This window comes from Hyperolius riggenbachi, chromosome 5 (assembly GCF_040937935.1).
Source record: "Hyperolius riggenbachi isolate aHypRig1 chromosome 5, aHypRig1.pri, whole genome shotgun sequence".
Taxonomy (NCBI): Eukaryota; Metazoa; Chordata; class Amphibia; order Anura; family Hyperoliidae; genus Hyperolius; species Hyperolius riggenbachi.
In genome coordinates this window covers 205,936,590-205,959,200 of record NC_090650.1, presented here as the reverse complement: position 1 = coordinate 205,959,200, position 22,611 = coordinate 205,936,590, and the positions used below count along the sequence as shown (strand labels likewise).

The window sequence follows — 22,611 nt, the reverse complement described above, 5'->3', positions numbered from 1 at the left end:
CCAAGAAAGGGGGGAGACCACCTGCTTAAGTTTCTTTAAAACTAAACGGCAGGGGCTTCACGCCAGAGGCGTAGCGTGGATGGCTGCGAAGACACAGCAGGTAGGGCAAAAACAAAAAAAAAAAGAGGTAATTTGAAAACAAAAAACAAAATGGAAAAAGCTAAACTGACAGTCCTGCAAGAGGACAGGAAAAAAAAAGCACCATCTGGGGGGCAGGCCTTAAAATTTATACTGACAGGTCCTGCAGGGGTTAGAGGGCGGGACTAACCCCGTAGTCATGCTGCCATGGAAATGAAAGGAAAGAGTTCCAGTGTGCGGCAGTTGCGGCGGGTATGTGTGGCGATTAGTCGGTATCCGGCCTTTTCTGGTACGAGCAGTCTCTGGACCTTAAAACTAGAGATCAAAATATCGAAAGAATTGATACTTACCCCGGGCTTCCTCCAGCCCCAAGTATGTTAGTGTCCCTCACCGACCTCCCGTGGTCTGCCGCTCAGCCGCGATCAGCCCCGGTAACAGGCTCAGCTGTGTCAGTTTGGGTCTGCTAGGTCCACGCATGCGCAGAAGACCCAGACTGGACATGACTGAGCCTGTTACTGGAGCTGAACGGCAGACTACGGGGGGGGGGGGGGGCGGGGCACTCGCATGTGCTCATGGGGCTGAAGGAAACCCCGGGTAAGTATTGATTCTTTATATGTTTTGATCTCTGGTACACTTTAAGGGGGTAGAGACCGCTGGGGGTAGAGACTTGGCGGTTAAAAGGAAATGCATAGTTCAGCCTCCAAATCCCTCTCAGTTCAGGTGTACTTTAAGTAGGGGATTTCTCACAGATGGGAGTACATACAGCAATAAAACACAAATATATATTGCTTTTTTTGAAGCTGGATTTTAAGTAACAAATATATAATTCATTTTTTTTTAAGCTTTGAAGGAGCAGAGAGAAAAAGAAAGTTTTTTTTAATCAGCTGGTGTGTACAGGTATGAGTGTGATTATCGTCTGCTGTGCTGAGATTTCTTATAACCTGCACAGTTCTAAAACCAGGTGTATTTTAGTAAATATCTTCAGATGACTTTGACCTTGAATCCATTCCATACATACTCTTTGCTAGCAACTGCGTGATTCAGTGTACAGATGTTACTGGGTGTTTGTGAAGAGATGTAGATTAATGTTGCATGGAGATCTGACGTTTATACAGATTACCGGTATATGTTTATAGCGTGCATGTATGATCTGAAGTGTGTGTCGAGTTGTGTTTTTGAAGTGCAAGTATACAATCAGATCATTTATTTAAACCTTAGATGCAAATACATTGAAGTTGATGGACAGTTTAATCCCCAGCTTGGTTCCATTCTCCTTTTCAACGTGCATACATTTTCACAAAACATTGCTTAATTCTGTATCGGCTTGGAATTTTTGCATCTTATTGACTCTCTAAAAGTGACACTGCAGCGAGCAACCTTACTTCAGCAGCGCTGGGTACTGTTAAAAAACTGCTCTACATACAGTGTTTTGCAAAAGTATTCGGCCCCCTTGAAGTTTTCCACATTTTGTCATATTAGTGCCACAAACATGAATCAATTTTATTGGAATTCCACGTGAAAGATCAATACAAAGTGATGTACACGTGAGAAGTGGAACCAAAATCATACATGATTCCAAACATTTTTTACAAATCAATAACTGCAAAGTGGAGTGTGCGTAATTATTCAGCCCCCTTTGGTCTGAGTGCAGTCAGTTGACCATAGACATTGCCTGATGAGTGCTAATGACTTAATAGAGTGCAGCTGTGTGTAATCTAATGTCAGTACAAATACAGCTGCTCTGTGACAGCCTCAGAGGTTATCTAAGAATATTGGGAGCAACAACACCATGAAGTTCAAAGAACACACCAGACAGGTCAGGGACAAAGTTATTGAGAAATTTAAAGCAGGCTTAGGCTACAAAAAGATTTCCAAAGCATTGAACATCCCACAGAGCACTGTTCAAGCGATCATTCAGAAATGGGAGTATGGCATAACTGTAAACATAACAAGACAAGGCCGTCTACCTAAACTCACAGGCCGAACAAGGAGAGCGCTGATCAGAAATGCAGTCAAGAGGCCCATGGTGACTCTGGACGAGCTGCAGAGATCTTCAGCTCAGGTGGGGGAATCTGTCCATAGGACAACTATTAGTCGTGCACTGCACAAAGTTGGCTCTTATAGAAGAGTGACAAGAAGAAAGCCAGTGTTAACAGAAAAGCATAAGAAGTCCTGTTTGCAGTTTGCCACAAGCAATGTGGGGGACACAGCAAACATGTGGAAGAAGGTGCTCTGGTCGGATGAGACCAAAATGGAACTTTTTGGCCAAAATGCAAAACTCTATGTGTGGCAGAAAACCTAACACTGCACATCACTCAGAACACACCATCCCCACTGTAAAATATCGTTGTGGCAGCATCATTTTCTGGGCTTGCTTCTCTTCAGCAGGGACAGGGAAGCTGTTCAGAGTTGATGGGAAGATGGATGGAGCCAAATACAGGGCAATCTTGGAAGAAAACCTCTTGGAGTCTGCAAAAGACTTGAGACTAGGGCGGAGGTTCACCTTCCAGCAGGACAACGACCCTAAACATAAAGCCAGGGCAACAATTGAATGGTTTAAAACAAAACATATCCATGCGTTAGAATGGCCCAGTCAAAGTCCAGATCTAAATCCAATCGAGAATCTGTGGCAAGATCTGAAAACTGCTGTTCACAAGCGCTGTTCATCTAATCTGACTGATCTGGAGCTGTTTTGCAAAGAAGAATGGGCAAGGATTTCAATCTCTAGATGTGCAAAGCTGGTAGAGACATACCCTAAAAGACTTGCAGCTGTAATTGCAGCAAAAGATGGTTCTACAAAGTATTGACTCAGGGGGCCGAATAATTACGCACTCCCCACTTTGCAGTTATTGATTTGTAAAAAATGTTTGGAATCATGTATGATTTTCGTTCCACTTCTCACATGTACATCACTTTGTATTGGTCTTTCACATGGAATTCCAATACAATTGATTCATGTTTGTGGCTGTAATGTGACAAAGGGCCTGATTCAGAAAGCAGTGATAACTCAGTTATCACGCCTAAAAGACTTTAGGCGTGATAACCTTTGCACTAGCAAAGTTATCACCGCTTTGTGCTATAATTCTCGCGAAGCTCCCGCACGCAAAGTCCCATAGGGTTTAATGGGCGCTTCGCGTGCAAAACTTTGCGTGCGGGAGTTCGCGAGAATTCCTTCAGATCACGCCTAAACTAAGTTTAGGCGTGATAAAGGGCTTTTCACAGGCGTGCAAAGTGTTTGCACCGCTTTGTGAATCAGGCCCAAAATGTGGAAAACTTCAAAGGGGCCGAATTCTTTTGCAAGCCACTGTAGCTCCACCTAGTCTCCATAGTTAATGACAATCTAACTATGTACTCAAATTTCTGTCTCTCTCCCCTCCAACTGACAGCTGCCTGGCCTTAATAGTGATGTAGAAAGGAGGGGACATGATACGAGAGTGCATGGCGGGTTTTCCAAGCCTTGGCAGCTTAGGTTGCAAAGTTGTCAAAACCTTCAAAGTTAAAGAGACGGGCAAGTCCCCTACTTACAAACAGGTTTCCTTCCGGGGTGTTGTTTGTAAGTTGAGTCATATGTTATACAGATTGAAATGTGCATAAATTACTTTCAGACAACTCTAGATTTGGAAATACAGTTGCTGTTTTCAACTTGCTTTTAATGAGCTTTAAACTATTTACAACAAATACTGTAAATTAATAGAAACAGTACTGTATATTTTGTAAATGAAGACAATGTTTTAAGTGACATCTTGGTCCAATAGTCTTGAACAAACTGCCCCAGTTGTCCTTGGATTATTGGATTCCTTTTTCCAGCAATTGCCTATACAGTGCTGCCCATAATTTTTCATACCCCTGGCAAATTTTGACGTAGTAACTTTTATGCAACCAGCAAGTCATTTTTTTTGTTTGTTTTTACGTGAATTGACATAGCGGTCTCCCAAAAGATAAGACAATGTATAAGAGGCATAAATTGTGGAAAAAAACATTTCTCAGCTTTTATTTACATTTGAGCTAAAATTATTCAGTCCAAAATTATTCATACTCTTCACAAATTGTCAGTCTGTGGGAAAATCCAAAGTTGTATACCATTCCATATAGTCCAAGCTGTTCTAAAGCATCATCATTACGCTGATTAATTGGGAACAGCTGTTTTAATCAACTCAACAGGTGAAAAACAGCCGCTCTCTGCAGTTGTTTTGTGGACTGTCATGGCTAAGACAAAGGAGCTTAGTGAGGACCTGCGACTGCACATTGTGGCTGCTTCCAAGTTAGGAAATGTCTACAAGGCAATTTCTAAGTGTTTTCCAGTTCCAGTAGCTGCAGTGCAAAGCATATTAAAATACAAGATCTTCCCCACTGTGGAAAATCTCATAGGACGTGGTTGGAAGCCAAGATGACAACTGTGCTGGCCAGGAGGATTGTGAGAGAGGTGAAAAAGAATCCAAGGATCACAACTAAGGCCATCCTGGTCAATCTGGTCTCTGCAGGTGGCAAAGTCTCAAGGCAGACAATCCAACGGACACTGCACACTGCTGGGTTCCACAGATGCAGACCAAGGAGGACGCCTCTTCCTCAGGTAAGGCACACAAAAGGTTGCTTGGCCTTTGCAAATGCTCATCTGGACAAAGAATAAGACTTCTGGTCTTCTGTGTTATGGTCAGATGAAAATTGAATTGTTTGGTCACAATGATGTTTCCTTTATTTGGCATAAAAAAGGAGACTCCTTCAACCCAAAGAACACCATCCCCACTGTCAAACATGGTGGTGGGAACCTAATATTTTTGGTGGTTTTTTTCCGCCAGTGGACCAGGGAACCTAATCGCAGTACCATGAAAAAGAGCAATACATGAGGATTCTCAACGACATCAGGCAGTCTGCAGAGCAACTTGGCCTTGGGCACCAGTGGACATTTTAGCATGACAATGACCCAAAACACACAGCAAAAGTGGTAAAGAAATAGTTAGCAGACAACAACAATACTGTTTTTGGAGTGGCCAATCCAGACTTGAATCCAATTGAGAATATTTGGAGAGAGCTAAAGATCAGGGTGATGGCAAGAAGACCCTCCAACCTGAAAGATTTGGAGCTCATTAGTAAAGATGAATGGGCAAAAATACCTGTGGAGACATGCAAAAAGCTGGTCTGAAATTATAGGAGGCGTTTGATTGCTGTAATAGCCAATAAGGGCTGTTCTATTGATTATTGAGAAGGGTATGAATAATTTTGGACTGGACACTTTTTGCTCTACTGTAAATAAAAGCTGAGAAATGTTTTTTTCTTCCACAATGCCTCTTCTACATCGCCTTATTATCTTTTGGGAGATACCCATGTCATTTAACGTCAAAACATTTCTTTCTTGTTGAATAAAAGTAACTTTAAGTCAAAATTTGCCCGCGGTATGAATAATTATGGGCAGCACTATATGCAATTAACTTTTTCTCCTGAGTTCTCCCTAGGGGATATGTTCACACCTTGGGGCCGATTCACTAAAGCGTGATAATTGCTATCACAGCAGTTATTGCGCGATCTGCCGCACGCAAAAGGTTACTACGCGTGATAAGCGGAGGTTTGCGTGTGATTACGTGCGAAGCACGCATGTGATTGCGCGCAAACCTCAGCTTATCACGCGGAGTAACCTTTTGCGCGCGGCAGATTGCGTGATAACTGCTGTCACAGCAGTTATCACGCTTTAGTGAATACACCCCTTTGTTAGTAAAATGTCTTTTTAACCTCCCTGGTGGAGCATTTCTGTCTGGAATTATGAGTCAAAAGCGGTACATTGTTTTTCAAGAATTGTAGGCCTTCAATTGGTCATAACTCTCCAAAATATGCCAAAATAAAAGCCTGGTAGACATTCTGCATATAAATAAAAGTCTAGAACATAAATTTGTTAAATTTAAAATTTTGACTAAACTGGCGGAGAGTAGTCAAAATCCAGTCAGAAGTCAATGCAGGGGGCAGTACGCGCACACACACACGTATATACATATACACTTTTCCTGTGCATAAAAAAAGTTCAAGTCCGCTTTAAAGTTATTCCTGCCCCCCCACTGACGTCGCGCCATCACCGCCGCACTGATTTGCAGCCGAGAGCGGGGGATGTGGGGATTCCGGCGGCCAGAAAAGGCTGCAGACATCCGGAGACAGAGGCTGGAGTCCTGCTGCGCAGCGCCGACTCCTAAACAATATATAAAGCCTGTAATTCTCTACCCCAACCTGAGCTCTGGCTTACCACTCGCAGCTCATTTTTCCTACCCAGAGCTCAGGTCGGGGTTACCACCAGGGAGGTTAAAGCACCAACAAGCAAGAAAATACTCTGAATAGTTTGGGTGGTACTTTTTTTTTACCTACTATTTGGTACTTTTTTAATTGCAAAGTGCAGAAGTGTTATTTTAAAGAGAAGATGAAACAATGATCTCCTAGGAGAGAACTCGGGAGTAAAAGTTAATTGCATATGGGCCAATGAGTTTACATTTTCTGTTAAATTCAGATCAGTGCTCATATCAGACCATTTCAGAACCACCCATGATTTTTCAACCATCCTTCAAGTCATACATGTATGTTTTCAGTAGTTATCCTGCTAAAAGAACAAGGCTTGGGTGTCACAAAGAGCTCTTTCATACCAACAAATGGAGAACGGAAATTCACTGCAATTTATGCATGAGGAAAATCTTTTCACCACACATTTATCTCCTTCAAAATGATTGTCTATTTTGTCCAGCAGCACAAGTTGTAATGAAGATGAACATGAGTTGTGTTGTGTGTGGGAAAAGGACTTGCATCTTGCCCACATTTTGCAAGTTTAAACCCTCCCTCAAGGTTTCATTCAGTCAGAGTAATTTTAACATTGAACAGAATTTATAATTCCAGAATTCCTTGGCAGTCATCTGATTTTGAAGTGCTCTGCACAGATTTAATGCACTTCTTGTCGAAGGCCATAAGGCAACCTATGAATATGGACCTTGTTTCTGTGTCACAGTAGGATGGTGTTCTCTTTAAAAGATGTTTTTTTACTGTGAGCAGAGCTCTGCTGTGGACATTGCATATTAATTATGTACAGTCTACTATTGAATTCGGAAACTCAGCAGCCTTTGATTTAAACAACCACCTCTGTGGTTGTTAAACTAGTAAATATCATTTTTTTAGGGTTCTACTCCAGTCCTATAGGTCTGTGTGGATGCCTTACCTTATTCCTTTGTATTGTGTTTTTGTAACTTATAGGGCAGCTTATAGGAGAAGCAGGAGTATGCATACAGGTTTCCCAGTTGTTGGAAGTATTTGTGATTCTCATTATGTGTAATTAGAAAAAGCCTCTTGTGTTTAGTTACTTAGTCAAACACATACCACATTTGTTACATTAATTTTGTACACTACAGTTGCCTTTCAGCTATTTACAAAATGTGCAGTTCTTAGAAGAAGGAAGTGATCTCATTTATCTGCAAGAAGGCAATTAAGTCAACATGAAGTGAACATTGAGCTGTTCAAAGTTTATGCCTTGCTGCTGGAAGTTGTCTCACATTTTCAGGTTTCAAACAGGCACACATTAGTCTTAAAGAGGAACTCCAGTGAAAATATTGTAATAAAAAAGTGCTTTATTTTTACAATAATTATGTATAAATGATTTAGTCAGTGTTTGCCCATTGTAACATTTTTTTAAATCCCTGATTTACATTTTGACATTTATTACATGGTGACATTTTTACTGTTGGCAGGTAATGTAGCTGCTGCATGCTTTTTTGGCTGTTGGAAACAGCTATAAACAGCTATTTCCCACAATGCAGAAAGGTTCACAGACAGGAAACTGCCAAGAGTACCTACTCAGTTTCTTGTGGGAGGGGTTTTACCACAATATCAGTCATACAGCGCCCCCTGATGGTCTGTTTGTGAAAAGGAATAGATTTCTCATGTAAAAGGGGGTATCAGCTACTGATTGGGATAAAGTTCAATTCTTGGTCAGAGTTAATCTTTAAATGTTTGCGTTACACCTCTAAACTACAGGAACAGAGGGCCTGCAGAATTAAATTTACCATTATTTTTCATCTCCTGGCCAATGCTTTGGATATATTGTAAACCATGTTTTCAGTTATAGTGCTAAAGTGTTTTGGTTTTTATTTTAGTATATTTTTTGCTTTTAGGTGCAGTCTTCAAGACTAAAAGTAACACACGTTTAGAATTAAAGTGTAACTACAGTTAGAATTTCTATAGTAGTTTACCTACGCTGTTATAGCTCTCCCCATACGGTGCCCCCAATTATGCTCCTCTCATAGTGTCCCTGTCTATTGTGCTGCCTTGTGATAGTGCTTCCCTTTATTGTTCCCTTCAGTGCCCGATTTACATTTTAGCCATCTTCTACCCTGCCCTCTGAATATGACAAACACCTTAACCAATTCCCCTTTTCAACTGATTAAAAAAGGCTTAATAATGTTGACTTTTAGGAGCTATAAAATGAACATTAACTTCATGGGATTTTTCCAGACTCAGAGCTTTGTAGGGCCCTGGAAAGCTGGGACAAATTATATTTTAGAATCTTGAGACATGCTTCTGGGTATATCAGTACTTTGCTGCATTTTGCTTCATAAACATATTCTAGTTTCTGTTTGACTAAATAGGCTAATACCCCATAACTGCCCCCAGGGGAGCTTTGACCCTCAAAGTTCTGGGTTGCATAATTTGGCTGATCTCAAAAAGGGTTTTGGTAGAGTCTTGGACTATCTTGAAAACTCCTACTGTTTCAGGGTGTATGTACTCAGTGCTTCTCCTTGGGGAATAACCATAGACCTGAAGCACAACATGTGCCTGTCTTTTTTAATATACTGATTTAGCAGGAATTAAAACACTATTAACCACTTCAGGATCACAGAAAAAAAAATCACATTTCAGTGCTTCTCCCTTCATTCACCAATAACTTTATTGTTACTTATAACACTGAAATGATCAATACATTTTTTTTTTCTCTAACCGTCTTCCGGGACAACATGAGATCCTTTCCCACCTCCGGATCTGAGAAAAAAAAAATCAAGGAAAAGATTAAAAGGCCCCCGCCCTCCTTCACTCCTCAGTTCATCTGGAAACACCTTCAGGAAAAGCGGCTCCCATTTTTTTTTTATTTACCTTACCAGTGGGTAGGGTGTTCCTTGAGAGGAGGAAGAGGGCATTGCTTTCCAGTGGGGAACCAGTGCGGGCCCTTTCTTCTTATTTGTAAAAGCGCCCCGCATTTGTGGAGTAATAGGGCGCTTTTACCTTTTCCCCAGCAGCAGCACGCTATCTCTAAATGGCTCTGGCGCCAGACTGCACAGCGCTAACGGTGACGTCAGGCGGGGTGGTCCGCAGGGACGAGTAGGAGAGAGAGCGCCTGGCGCGCTGACGTCACTGGTTGGTGCGGTGGAAAGGGAGGGCATGAAAGGAGGACCAGGAGAGAAGCGGCGTGTTCCTGGCGTCCTCCGTGTATACAGCACTGGAACAGTGTGTGGGGCAGCAGGAAGGCCCGGCGGCAGCAGCATCTAAGCCTCCCAGTCAACCACAGGCGCAGTCTTCTACCTCTGGTGTGGTAAGTCCTCCGTGCGGAGGATAGATTGCTGTATACATTGCCATAATATTGAGGGTGGCTTATTGTCCTATGTTTGTGTTTCTTAGGCTAAGACTGAGCCCAGACCCTCTGCTACAACTCCTGCCCCAGAGAGATGTGGATTTTGTAGCACTAAGATGCCTTTAGAAGCCCCTAAAAATGCATGTCAGAATTGTATTGATGCTTTGGTAGCTTCTGAGACCTCTAATATTTTGAAGGGAGTAATGGATTCAGTGAATGTTAAAATGCAGGAGACTTTAGACAAATTCACAGAATCTTTTATTCCACCTACTCCAGAGCCTCTTCCTGGGCCTTCGTCTGCTCCCTTACCAGGGCTGCCTGTTTTTCTTTCACAGTCTTCCTCTATATCAGATGTGTTGGGGGCTGGGGAGGAGGTGGGGGAGGAAGGAGAAGAGGGTGAAGGGGTCTCCAAGACTATATCATAGGAGGGGGGGACATCCTCAGTCTGAGGATTCAGACTCAGAACAGGTGTTTAAGACTCGATTTCTTTTTTCACCTGATGAGTCTTCTGAGTTGCTTAAGGCTGTCTATGTTACTGAACAGATTAAAGAGTCAGTCTCTGAATTCACTCCTCAGGATTTAGTTTATTCAGGCCTAGCCGGTGATCCTATGATCCCTCCCAAGCACAGCGGCTGCATCGTTTTGTCACTTACCCTGCTCCATCACGGGTTCCTCTGATCCCTTCCTCCTGTGCACAGCGGCTTCAGCCCGTTATCATCACTCAGTCTGGCGTGTTCTGGGAGTCTGCTCTTCTCTCCATACTTCGGCAGCGAGACCACTATTAGACTAGTCAAAGTGCGCGCTGTGCCAGGATACCTCAGCACATCAGGCCTCAGATGATTGTACTGCTTCAGTGTGTGCAGGATGGCTTCAGAGTGAAACAATGGCTCCAATATGTGCAAGATGACCTCAGAATGAAACCATGCCTCCCATAGCACGATTCTGTATAAAAACCATAGCATTTTATTCTAAAAATGCACTCACATGCTTGTAGATTAAAAACACCCATAGAGTTTTGCCAGTATGGGCTCTCCCCCACTGTTTGCTCAGTCAGGCACCTCCATGCGGCTGTTGACGTCCGACTCACATGGCTCAATGTGCTCAGCAAAGCTCTCACTGTCCTTCACTTCCTTTCTCCGTTAGTTTCCACAGAGAGTGCATTAGAAGAGCTTGGATTGTGCCAAGAACTCTTATATGAAAAGGGACCTTTTTTGGATGAGTGCTAGAACTATTTTATGCATTGATTGTACACTCACTTAAAGGATTATTAGGAACACCACATTAATATGGTGTACCATATTAATATGGTGTTTGATCCCCTTTGCCTTCAGATCTGCCTTAATTCTACGTGGCATTGGTTCAACAAGGTGCTGAAAGCATTCTTTAGAAATGTTGGCCCATATTGATAGGATAGCATCTTGCAGTTGGAGATTTGTGGGATGCACATCCAGGGCACGAAGCTCCCATTCCATCACATCCCAAAGATGCTCTATATTGGCTTGAGATCTGGTGACTGTGGGGGCCATTTAAGTACAGTGAACTCATTGTCCTGTTCAAGAAACCAATTTGAAATGATTTGAGCTTTGTGACCTGGTACATTATCCTGCTTGAAGTAGCCATCAGAGGCTGGGTACATAGTGGTCACAAAGGGATGGACATGGTCAGAAACAATGCTCAGGTAGCCCGTGGCATTTAAACGATGCCCAATTGGCACTAAGGGGCCTAAAGTGTGCCAAGAAAACATCCCCCCACACCATTACACCACCACCAGCCTGCACAGTGGTAACCAGGCATGATGGATCCATGGTTTCATTCTGTTTACGCCAAATTCTGACTTTATCGAGACTCATCAGACCAGGCAACATTTTTCCAGTTTTCATCTGTCCAATTTTGGTGAGCTTGAGCAAATTGTAGCCTCTTTTTCCCAGAACGTCTCAGGACAGCAACCCTGAGACTTGTCTCCATCCAAACCACACTGGACAGGAACTAGATGAAAAGATTTGCATAATTAGTTAGGCAGGTAGAACATATATAAACCCCTCATGCTCTTACCCCCTCAGTTGTCTTCCTGTCCAGCAGGATGCTAGATGTCGGGGTATGGCTGGCCACCCATGCTAGGTTGCAGGAGCCGCGGCTTGGATGATCCCCTGGGCTGCGCACGCTAGTTTGTGGTGCGTGGGATCATGCTGCTCGCACGGCCTCCCCGGGATAGTCTGAGCGGAAAGGAATCGGAAGCTCAGGAAGTCCCGCCCCAGGTCACGTGACCGGCGCCGCGCGTGACCCAGTGCCGGAAGCAGGAAGTTCCTGGCCCGGCGTGCGTTCCACAGGAGCGAGGCTGCATGGAATCAGCAGGCAGCTGGCTCCGATGATGATGGTGATGACGCGAGGCGGCCGGCGTGTGACGTAATCCGCGTCATACGCAGAAGGAGCAGCCCGACACTCGGGCGAGTGTCGCCCGGGCTGCGGCCTGTCAGCCATTCCGGAGCGGGGAGAAGGAGAAGAGCCAGGACGCCGTCGTGGGACCTCCCGACCAGCACTGGGCTGGAGAAAGCCCCAGGTGAGTACAACTTTCATTTTTTTTATGAGCTCGGAGTCACTTTAAGCATCAGTACCCTAAAAGTACAGGTGTCAGCCTTGAGTGTCTTCCTTGACAGGAGATTGGCTGAAGAAGAATACGTCATAAGATTTTTTTAAGGCTTTAAAAAGACTTCGTCCTTCTGTGCAGAATAGAGTACCTCCTTGGGACCTAAACACAGTACTGCAGAGCTTATGTGATCCTCCCTTTGAACCTTTGGAAGAAAGTTCAGATAAACATTTGTCACTCAAGACAGCGTTTCTCTTGGCGATAACGTCAGCTAGAAGAGTGGGGGAATTACAGGCATTATCCATTTTAGAGCCTTACTGTGTTGTATCAGATGACAGAATTACACTGAAGTTGGATCCAGCTTTCTTACCCAAGGTGGTGTCTAAATTCCACAGGTCGCAGGAGGTATTCCTTCCTTCTTTGTGCAACAATCCAGCAAACCAAAAGGAGGAAAGATTGCATCATCTGGACGTCAGAAGATGTGTTATGGAGTACATGCAACGCACTAGTTCTTGGAGACATTCGAATGCCCTGTTAGTTCTATTTGCAGGGAAGTTCAGAGGTAAACAGGCTTCTAAAGCAATTATAGCCAGATGGATAAAACAGGCCATTTATCTGGCTTATGCCCATCAAGGAAAACAACTTTCAGATAAGGTGAAAGCTCACTCAACCAGAGCAGTGTCAACTTCCTGGGCAGAGAGGGCAGGAGCATCGGTTTAGCAAATCTGCAAGGCAGCCACCTGGTCAAGTCACAACACATTTGTGAAACACTATAGGCTTGATGTCTTATCTAGTGCCGATTTAAGTTTCGGTAGAAAGGTGTTGCAGGCTGTAGTCCCTCCCTAATATTTGTCTTGTATATCATCTCAGGGTTGCTGTCCTGAGACGTTCTGGGAAAGACCAAAATTACTTACGGTAATGTCTTTTCCAGAAGTCGGAAGGACAGCACCCTTACTACCCACCGCTGTTTTCTATTAAAATTAATTTGAAGCATCATTATGCGTGGAGTCTTTTTTTACCAACTGAGGGGGTAAGAGCATGAGGGGTTTATATATGTTCTACCTGCCTAACCAATTATGCAAATCTTTTCATCTAGTTCCTGTCCAGTGTGGTTTGGATGGAGACAAGTCTCAGGGTTGCTGTCCTTCCGACTTCTGGAAAAGACATTACCGTAAGTAATTTTGGTCTTTCCTATTTGTAGTGGAGATGAGTGGTACCCGGTGGGGTCTTCTGCTGTTGTAGCCCATCCACCTCAAGGTTGTGCGCGTTGTGGCTTCACAAATGCTTTTCTGCATACCTCGGTTGTAACAAGTGGTTATTGCAGTCAACGTTGCTCTTCTATCAGCTTCAATCAGTCCGCCCATTCTCCTCGGACCTCTAGCATCAACAAGGCATTTTCGCTCACAGGTTTGCCACATACTGGATGTTTTTCTCTTTTCACACCATTCTTTGCAAACCCTAGAAATGGTTGTGCGTGAAAATCCCAGCAACTGAGCAGATTGTGAAATACTCAGACTGGCCCGTCTGGCATCAATAACCATGCCACGCTCAAAATTGCTTAAATCACCTTTCCTATTCTGACATTGTTTGGAGTTCAGGCGATTGTCTTGACCAGGACCACACCGCTAAATGCATTGAAACTGCCATGTGATTTGTTGATTAGATAATTGCGTTAACCTTCCTGGCGGTAACCCCAAAGGTAGTTTGGGGTAAGCCGCGCAGGAGGTTTTCTCAGGCCCTGCTGGGCCGATCTGCGTAATTTATTTATTTTTTTTGCTGAACGCAGCTAGCACTTTGCTAGCTGCGTCAGCACACCGATCGCCGCCGCCCCGCGCCGATTCGCCGCTATCCGCGCCGCCGCAGAGCCCCCCCCCCTATCAGCGCCAGGCAGCGCTAAGGGGTGGATCGGGTCTCCACTTAGACGTCATGACGTCATCCCGCCCCGTCGCCATGGCGACGGGGGAAGCCCTCCAGGAAATCCCGATCTTTGAACGGGATTTCCTGATCGCCTAACGCCGGAGGCGATCGGAGGGGCTGGGGTGATGCCGCTGAGCAGCGGCTATCATGTAGCGAGCCCTAGGCTCGCTACATGATTAAAAAAAAAAAAAAAAAACAGCAGCGCTGCCCCCTGGCGGTTTTTAATATACCGCCAGGGAGGTTAATATGAGATTGAACAGATGTTCCTAATAATCTTTTAGGTGAGTGTATGTTATCAACCAGAGGAATAATGTTATTTTAACCGGATTTGAATTATTTTACTTAAAATTTTTCTTTTCTTTCAGAAATGGGCTGTCTCTTCTGCCTCCATATCAAGAACCTTTCATTTCACGGTTTATGGAAAGAAAGCTTCATCTGCCAAAGTTTCTGACTCGGTAAACTATTAGTACTTGTTTCTATAGCCATTTTAGCTTCTTAGTAGTTATACATGTTTGTTGTTTGGTATTTCTCAGTCAAGATGTTCTCAGGAAGACATGCACAGCAGCCACGTGATACCTTGCAGCTTCCTTCTAAGCAAAGACACTAAGCAGTTCTGTGCTTTGTGTGTTACTTTTTTGTCCATGTTACACAACATAAAGCCTAACTCCAGGCAACCAAGCTTAACCACTTGCCGACCGCCCACAGCCGATGAGCGGCGGCAAGGGCTGGGCCCAAATGATTGCAATACGCCTATCGGCAGTGGCGGCAGGCGTGGTTATGCGGCGATTGCTTGCATCTATTCCCCCCTCTAATCTAATCACACCTTGAGACACCCATCAATCACCTCCTGTCACCTCCTAGCACACCTACCCATCAGATCAGGCCCTAATTTGCCCCGTGTGGGCTCCTGATCACTTGGCCAAACCCTCAGATCCCCCTCAGACCCACTTCCGATCACCTCCCCAGTGCATTGATTGCATCTATTTTCCCCCCTCACCACCCCCTGAGACACCCATCAATCGCCTCCTGTCACCCCCCCCCCCCTAGCACTCCTATCCATCAGATCAGGCCCAATACAACCTGTCATCTAAAAGGCCACCCTGCTTATGACCGGTTCCACAAAATTCGCCCCTCATAGACCACCTGTCATCAAAATTTGCAGATGCTTATACCCCTGAACAGTCATTTTGAGACATTTGGTTTCCCGACTACTCACGGTTTTGGGCCCATAAAATGCCAGGGCAGTATAGGAGCCCCACAAGTGACCCCATTTTAGAAAAGACACCCCAAGGTATTCTGTTAGGTGTATGACGAGTTCATAGAAGATTTTATTTTTTGTCACAAGTTAGCGGAAATTGATTTGTATTTTTTTTTTTTTTTTTTCACAAAGTGTCAATTTCCGCTAAGTTGTGACCAAAAAAAAAAACTTCTATGAACTCTCCATACTCCTAACAGAATACCTTGGGGTGTCTTCTTTCTAAAATGGGGTCACTTGTGGGGTTCCTATACTGCCCTGGCATTTTAGGGGCCCTAAACCGTGAGGAGTAGTCTAGAATCCAAATGCCTCAAAATGACCTGTGAATAGGACGTTAGGCCCCTTAGCGCACCTAGGTTGCGAAAAAAGTGTCACACGTGGTATCGCCGTACTCAGAAGAAGTAGTATAATGTGTTTTGGGGTGTATTTTTACACATACCCATGCTGGGTGGGAGAAATCTCTCTGTAAATGGACAATTGTGTGTAAAAAACACAAAACAAAAAAATGTCATTTACAGAGCGATTTCTCCCACCCAGCATGGGTATGTGTAAAAATACACCCCAAAACACATTATACTACTTTTCCTGAGTACGGCGGTACCGCGTGTGGCACTTTTTTGCACCCTAAGTGCGCTAAGGGGCCCAAAGTCCAATGAGTACCTTTAGGCTTTCACAGGTCATTTTGCGACATTTGGTTTCAAGACTACTCCTCACGGTTTAGGGCCCCTAAAATGCCAGGGCAGTATAGGAACCCCACTAATGACCCCATTTTAGAAAGAAGACACCCCCAAGGTATTCCGTTAGGAGTATAGTGTGTCCATAGAAGATTTTATTTTTTGTCACAAGTTAGCGGAAAATGACACTTTGTGAAAAAAAAACAATTAAAATCAATTTCCGCTAACTTGTGGCAAAAAATAAAATCTTCTATGAACTCACCATACTCCTAACGGAATACCTTGGGGGTGTCTTCTTTCTAAAATGGGGTCATTAGTGGGGTTCCTATACTGCCCTGGCATTTTAGGGGCCCTAAACCGTGAGGAGTAGTCTTGAAACCAAATGTCACAAAATGACCTGTGAAATCCTAAAGGTACTCATTGGACTTTGGGCCCCTTAGCGCAGTTAGGGTGCAAAACAGTGCCACACATGTGGTACCGCCGTACTCAGGAGAAGTAGTATAATGTGTTTTGGGGTGTATTTTTACACATACCCATGCTGAGTGGGAGAAATATCTCTGTAAATGGACAATTGTGTGTAAAAAACAAAAAACAAAAAATTGTCATTTACAGAGATATTTCTCCCACCCAGCATGGGTATGTGTAAAAATACACCCCAAAACACATTATACTACTTCTCCTGAGTACGGCAATACCACATGTGTGGCACTTTTTTGCAGCCTAACTGCGCTAAGGGGCCCAAAGTCCAATGAGCACCTTTAGGCTTTACAGGGGTGCTTACAATTGGGCACCCCCCAAAATGCCAGGTCAGTAAACACCCCACAAATGACCCCATTTTGGAAAGTAGACACTTCAAGGTATTCAGAGAGGAGCATAGTGAGTCTGTGGCAGATTTCATTTTTTTTTTTTTTTGTCGCAAGTTAGAAGAAATGGAAACTTTTTTTTTTTGTCACAAAGTGTCATTTTCCGCTAACTTGTGACAAAAAATAAAATCTTCTATGAACTCACGATGCCTCTTTGTGAATACTTTGGGATGTCTTCTTTCCAAAATGGGGTCATTTGGGGGGTATTTATACTATCCTGGAATTTTAGCACCTCATGAAACATGACAGGTGGTCAGAAAAGTCAGAGATGCTTCAAAATGGGAAAATTCACTTTTGGCACCATAGTTTGTAAACGCTATAACTTTTACCCAAACCAATAATTATACACTGAATGGATTTTTTTTTTATCAAAGACATGTAGCAGAATAAATTTGGACAAAAATGTATACAGAAATTTTACTTTATATGACAAATGTCAGCACAGAAAGTAAAAAAAAAATCATTTTTTTGACAAAATTCATGTCTTTTTTGATGAATATAATAAAAACTAGAACTCGCAGCAGCAATCAAATAGCACCAAAAGAAAGCTGTATTAGTGACAAGAAAAGGAGGTAAAATTCATATAGGTGGTAGGTTGTATGACCGAGCAATAAACCGTGAAAGCTGCAGTAGTCTGAATGGAGAAAAAGGCTCTGGTCCTTAAGGGGTAGAAAGACTGTGGTCCTCAATTGGTTAAGGTCCCTTTTACACTGACACCTTTACTTCATGTCGCCCAAAAATGTTGCATCATGTCGCAGAAGTAGTGATAGCCCTATGTGCCTATCACAGGTGCTGCGGCTCCTGTTGTAATGAAGCAAGAGTAACTCTGTGTCGTGCAGGGTGAACTCAGAAGTGTGGCAACCTTTCTTTGGAAATTATGTGTCACAGTATGGTTACACAGCAGCGGTAACGTGCGGTTCAACCTTTCGGGCCCGTTGCAGTGCAATCATATAACCGTTGCACTGCAACGGGATAGATCAAGTGTAATAGGGGCCTTAAAGATAACCAGAGACGAAGCACCCTCATGTATTTTATTACATTTATCAGTGGGAACATGACCGTAAATGCCTACCCTGCTTTTAATTTCATTCTTATCTGCTTAATTAGTCTATTATCAGCTGTGATAAGAATCCCCAACTGGCTCAGTATAGGTTTGACCTGGAATCATTATAGCTGAGTCACTCTTCTGTGGAGTCTTTTCAAGCCCAAGCCTGCCCCCTCCTGGCTCAGATTTCCTGCTTTGCATACTGAGAGCTGTGATGACTTGTGAGGGGCTGCTGCTGATGAGGGAGAATCTCTGAAACAGACAAGTGTGGCTGCAATATGATCTGTGTGCACTCTGCATAGATAATGATGATGACTGCAGTTTCATTCCTATGAGAGACACTTCCTACAGGCAGCTGCACATCATACCAAATCGAAAGCACACAGATGAAAGGCTGCAGCAGCCTTTGTCATAAAGCCTAGACAGCAGCCTAGTCACATATAGCCTAGACAGCACATCCAGAACAACTCATAACCCGGAAGCAGAAGGGATATGAGCCGGCGGCCATATTTGATTTTTCCTGGAGCAATAATGAATAAAAAACACTACAAAAGGCACACCAGAGCGGCGAAATTATCAGGTAGGGCATTTATTCTTTACAAGCTATCGACTGATATGTTTATTTTGTGTGAAACGTTAATCTCTGGTTCCCGTTAAAATCTTCATTTTGCTTTTGTTGTGAAGGAGACAAGCGTGTTCAGGAGTAGCCCTATTATCGTAGTGGGAAGTATAGGCCCAGTTGAAATCAGAACTAACGGCAAATTAGAAAATTCACATAGTGTACAGCACAATAACAGTCCGACCTTTTGATAAAACCAGGGCTGTGGAGTCATAATCGGAGTTGTGGAGTCGGGGCAATTTTGGGTGCCTGTAGTCGGGAAAAAATGCACCGACTCCTCCTAATGAAGTAATTTATACATACAGTAATAGCTGTCCTTAGTCCACAAAAATGAAATAAACCAATCAAAATTAGTTGCTTGTGCTGCTTCAATAAAGCAGTCCCCGTATTTTTAAAGTCAGATATACACATCTGATTGTGACTGTATATATGATGTGTACACCGGAATCTCTTATATATACGAAATAACATCTATGCTGTAAGTATAAAGCCTGATGTGTAGCTGTGTCACTAATAGAGACGGTCAATGAGATGGAAATAATTCTGCGTTGATTCTGATTTATGCAAATGTACGCACTCTCTTTGCTCATGAAATCAAATAATTTGAAATGTTGTTAAAATTTGGTTTGGTGACTACAAATTAAATGATAGATGTTCTTTGTTCTGGCCTGTACCTTTTACAAGTACTTTTACCAAAGACTAGTTTTAGTCTATGACTAAAGGGAATAAATATGGCAGTCTCCATAGCGTTCTCACTTCAGTTGTCTTTTAAAATTCCTAAGCGTTGGCAGTTAGAGACGAATTTCATGTTACATACTTTCAATCAACAAGATTGTAATATGCAAATTAGAGGAGTCTGAGTCAGTGGAATCCTAAACTGAGGAGTCTGAGTCGGTGGATTTTTGTACCGACTCCACAGCCCTGGATAAAACATCACTTTGAACATGAAGAGCATGATTTACTAAGGTTTATTTTTAGGCCTGGAGAAGACACCACTAAGTGATCCTACAAACCTAGCTTAAAGGGAACCTTAACTGAGAGGGATTTGAATGTTTCCTTTTAAATAATACCGGTTGCCTGGCAGTCCTGCTGATCTATTTAACTTCAGTAGTGGCTGAATCACACACCTGAAACAAGCATGCAGCTAATCCAGTCTGACTTTAGTCAGAGCACTTGATCTGCATGCTTGTTCAGGGGCTGTGGCTAAAAGTATTAGAGACACAGGATCAGCAGGAGACTTAGGAAACTGGTATTATTTTAAAGGGAATAATCCATATCCTTCTCAGTTTAGGTTACCTTTAATGAATTACAAATCATCTGCTGTTAGGTAGGAAGAGTTGGCAACCATTCCCAAGGTCATATCTAACTAATAGCGACAGTTGCTGAGATAACAAAGCCCACATATACCTAAAAGTAGGAAACACAGCTACATGTTAATGATGAACAGTGCATCTTTGTGATGGTGTCTTACCCTTCACAGCACTTGCTATCTTTAGTTTAGCACAGTGAGGCCTTTTCTTTGCTACGCAAGTGTTTTTTTTGTACAGAGCTCAGGACAAGGACAACTGTTGTATTTCAAGTATGTACTTCTAGCAATTCTAGCTCTTCCTCAGGCTCTTCATATCTACAAGTGTCTGAAAGCTTGCCTGTTTCGCTAATAAACGAGTGCTAGATGACTTCTATTTTGCCATTGATCCTATGTCATTATCTGTGTGTGCCTTTATTTACACAGCAGCTCCCCGTTGTGTTTCAACCTGATATATATTAAAATATTTTTGCCTCTGTTTTTAATATAACCACACCTTGTGCTTTATAAAGTTTTTTTTTGTTCTTGCTCACTAGATTTCCACACAATATCCGGTTGTAGACCATGAATTTGATGCAGTTGTTGTTGGTGCTGGAGGGGCAGGATTGCGGGCTGCATTTGGGTTATCTGAAGCTGGCTTTAATACTGCCTGCATTACCAAATTATTTCCTACCAGATCTCACACTGTCGCTGCACAGGTAAGCAAAACACAGCTCCACTAGATTTGTTTGATTGTAAAATATTGTACATATTGAAGAGAAGATAAATTCCACATGTAAAGCCCAAATCCAGTTAACAGTGAGTGTGAATTGTTGGAAGCACATTGAATAGAAAACCTGGCACTATGTAATTTTTTTTCTTGTAATCTCAATATATATCTGACCCTTGGTGGGGAGTTACAATTGCAAAGTGAACCTTGATGATTGCTGCAACAAACAGAAAATCCTGTTAAGCAGGTGCTGTGCATTTGACACTTCAGAGCTAAATCTCATATTTGTAGTACGGGGGTAAGTGGTCTCTCTTATGCTAGATACACACCGTACAATTTTGCGTTAGATGGTTCGATAGATAATTTCCAACAAGTGCGATCCTATTTTCAATCGTTTTTCTGATCAATTTCTCTTAGAAGTGAATGGAATTGATAAAAGATAACAGAATCGAATTGGAGAATCTAATTGAAAATCGATCGGGCAGATAATCAACCGAATAACGCATCATGTGTACCAAGCATTATACCTATTATCTATTGTTAAACAATATAACTGCCCTAGTACATGTAGCAGACTTTGGTTTGGTGGAACAAAGCTAGGGATACCAAATGTTATATGTAGTGTTGTCTTAATTGAACCTTCATAACTTTATCCATGATGTCTGTACGTGAAAAATTGCGTTGTGGGGATTAACCCATTTTTAAGAATGTTAATTTACTTGTTTGGTTAATGTTTACATCCTTTAAGGGAGGCATAAATGCTGCTTTGGGTAACATGGAAGATGATGACTGGAGGTGGCACTTCTATGACACAGTGAAAGGCTCTGATTGGCTTGGTGATCAAGATGCGATCCATTATATGACGGAACAAGCACCTGCTTCTGTTGTCGAGGTGTGTATTATGAGCCATTTGATGCTTATATTATGAATGCCATGCAATTTACGGTCACCTGAGGCAATATATAATTGGCACATACTGGTTGCCATGCATTCTTGTATTCTTTAACCTGTTCACCCCAAAAAAAAGAACACCAAGAGCCCGAATAGTGTAATATGTATTGGTAAATGGTTACTAGATAGAGTAAATATTAATACTCACAAACCAGGGTTACCATTAGGCAACCACTGTAAAGGCAGGTGGGGAGATTTTCCTGACCCCACTCAGGAATAAGTCACTCTGTGTAGATGAGAAAAAAGGTGGTTCAACCCTCCACCCAGGGTGAACTTAATATTATGCAGGAGAACAGAGGCACCAAAAGGATAAAAGGAAGCTAAATGAGCTTAAAAACCAAATTCTTGGTAAATCTAGGAGGTAGTGGTGGACTTACCTCCTCCAAGTAGACACACAACGACTGTAGTAAAGACAGTCAATATATTTTATTTATGAACTCCAAATATGCTTGGAGCTCATAAATAAAATATATTGACTGTCTTTACTACAGTCGTCGTGTATCTACTTGGAGGAGGTAAGTCCACTACTACCTCCTCTATTTACCAAGAATTTGGTTTTCAAGCTCATTTAGCTTCCTGTTCACCTCTAAGGTTTTTTTCCCCTTATGTACCAGAACAATTTTCACATTTCAGCACTCCTTCTATTTACTTGTCAATAACCTTTACTACTTATCGCAATGAAATTGTCTATCATTTTTTTTTTTTTTTTTTTTGCCACCAATTAAGCTTTCTTTGGGTGGTACGTTTCATTAAGAATTTTAAAGGGAAAAAGAAAACAAATTTAAAAATGTCTCATTTTTTGGCCATTCTAGTTTTAACCACTTAAGGACCAGGGGATTTTGGAATGATCGGTGCTGCGTGGACTCTCCAGCCCGCAGCACCGATCAGGTAAAAGGCAGGGCGATCAGACTTCCCCCCCCCCCCCCTTTTTTCCCCACTAGGGGGATGTCCTGCAGGGGGGGTCTGATCGCCGCCGGCTACTATTGATTTGCGGGGGGGGGCTCCTCAAAGCCCCCCTCCGCAGCGCTTT

At 42.8% G+C, this 22,611-nt stretch overlaps 1 protein-coding gene across 1 annotated transcript in view; it reads left to right on the top strand.

Moving 5' to 3' along the window:
* Positions 1 to 22,611, top strand: part of SDHA (succinate dehydrogenase complex flavoprotein subunit A) — a 127,063-nt gene that overhangs the window by 23,011 nt on the left and 81,441 nt on the right. Inside the window, exons 2-4 of the mRNA XM_068236617.1 lie at positions 14,525 to 14,614; positions 20,458 to 20,619; positions 21,379 to 21,522. Coding sequence (XP_068092718.1) covers positions 14,525 to 14,614; positions 20,458 to 20,619; positions 21,379 to 21,522 — 396 coding nt within the window. The remainder of the gene's footprint in view (positions 1 to 14,524; positions 14,615 to 20,457; positions 20,620 to 21,378; positions 21,523 to 22,611) is intronic.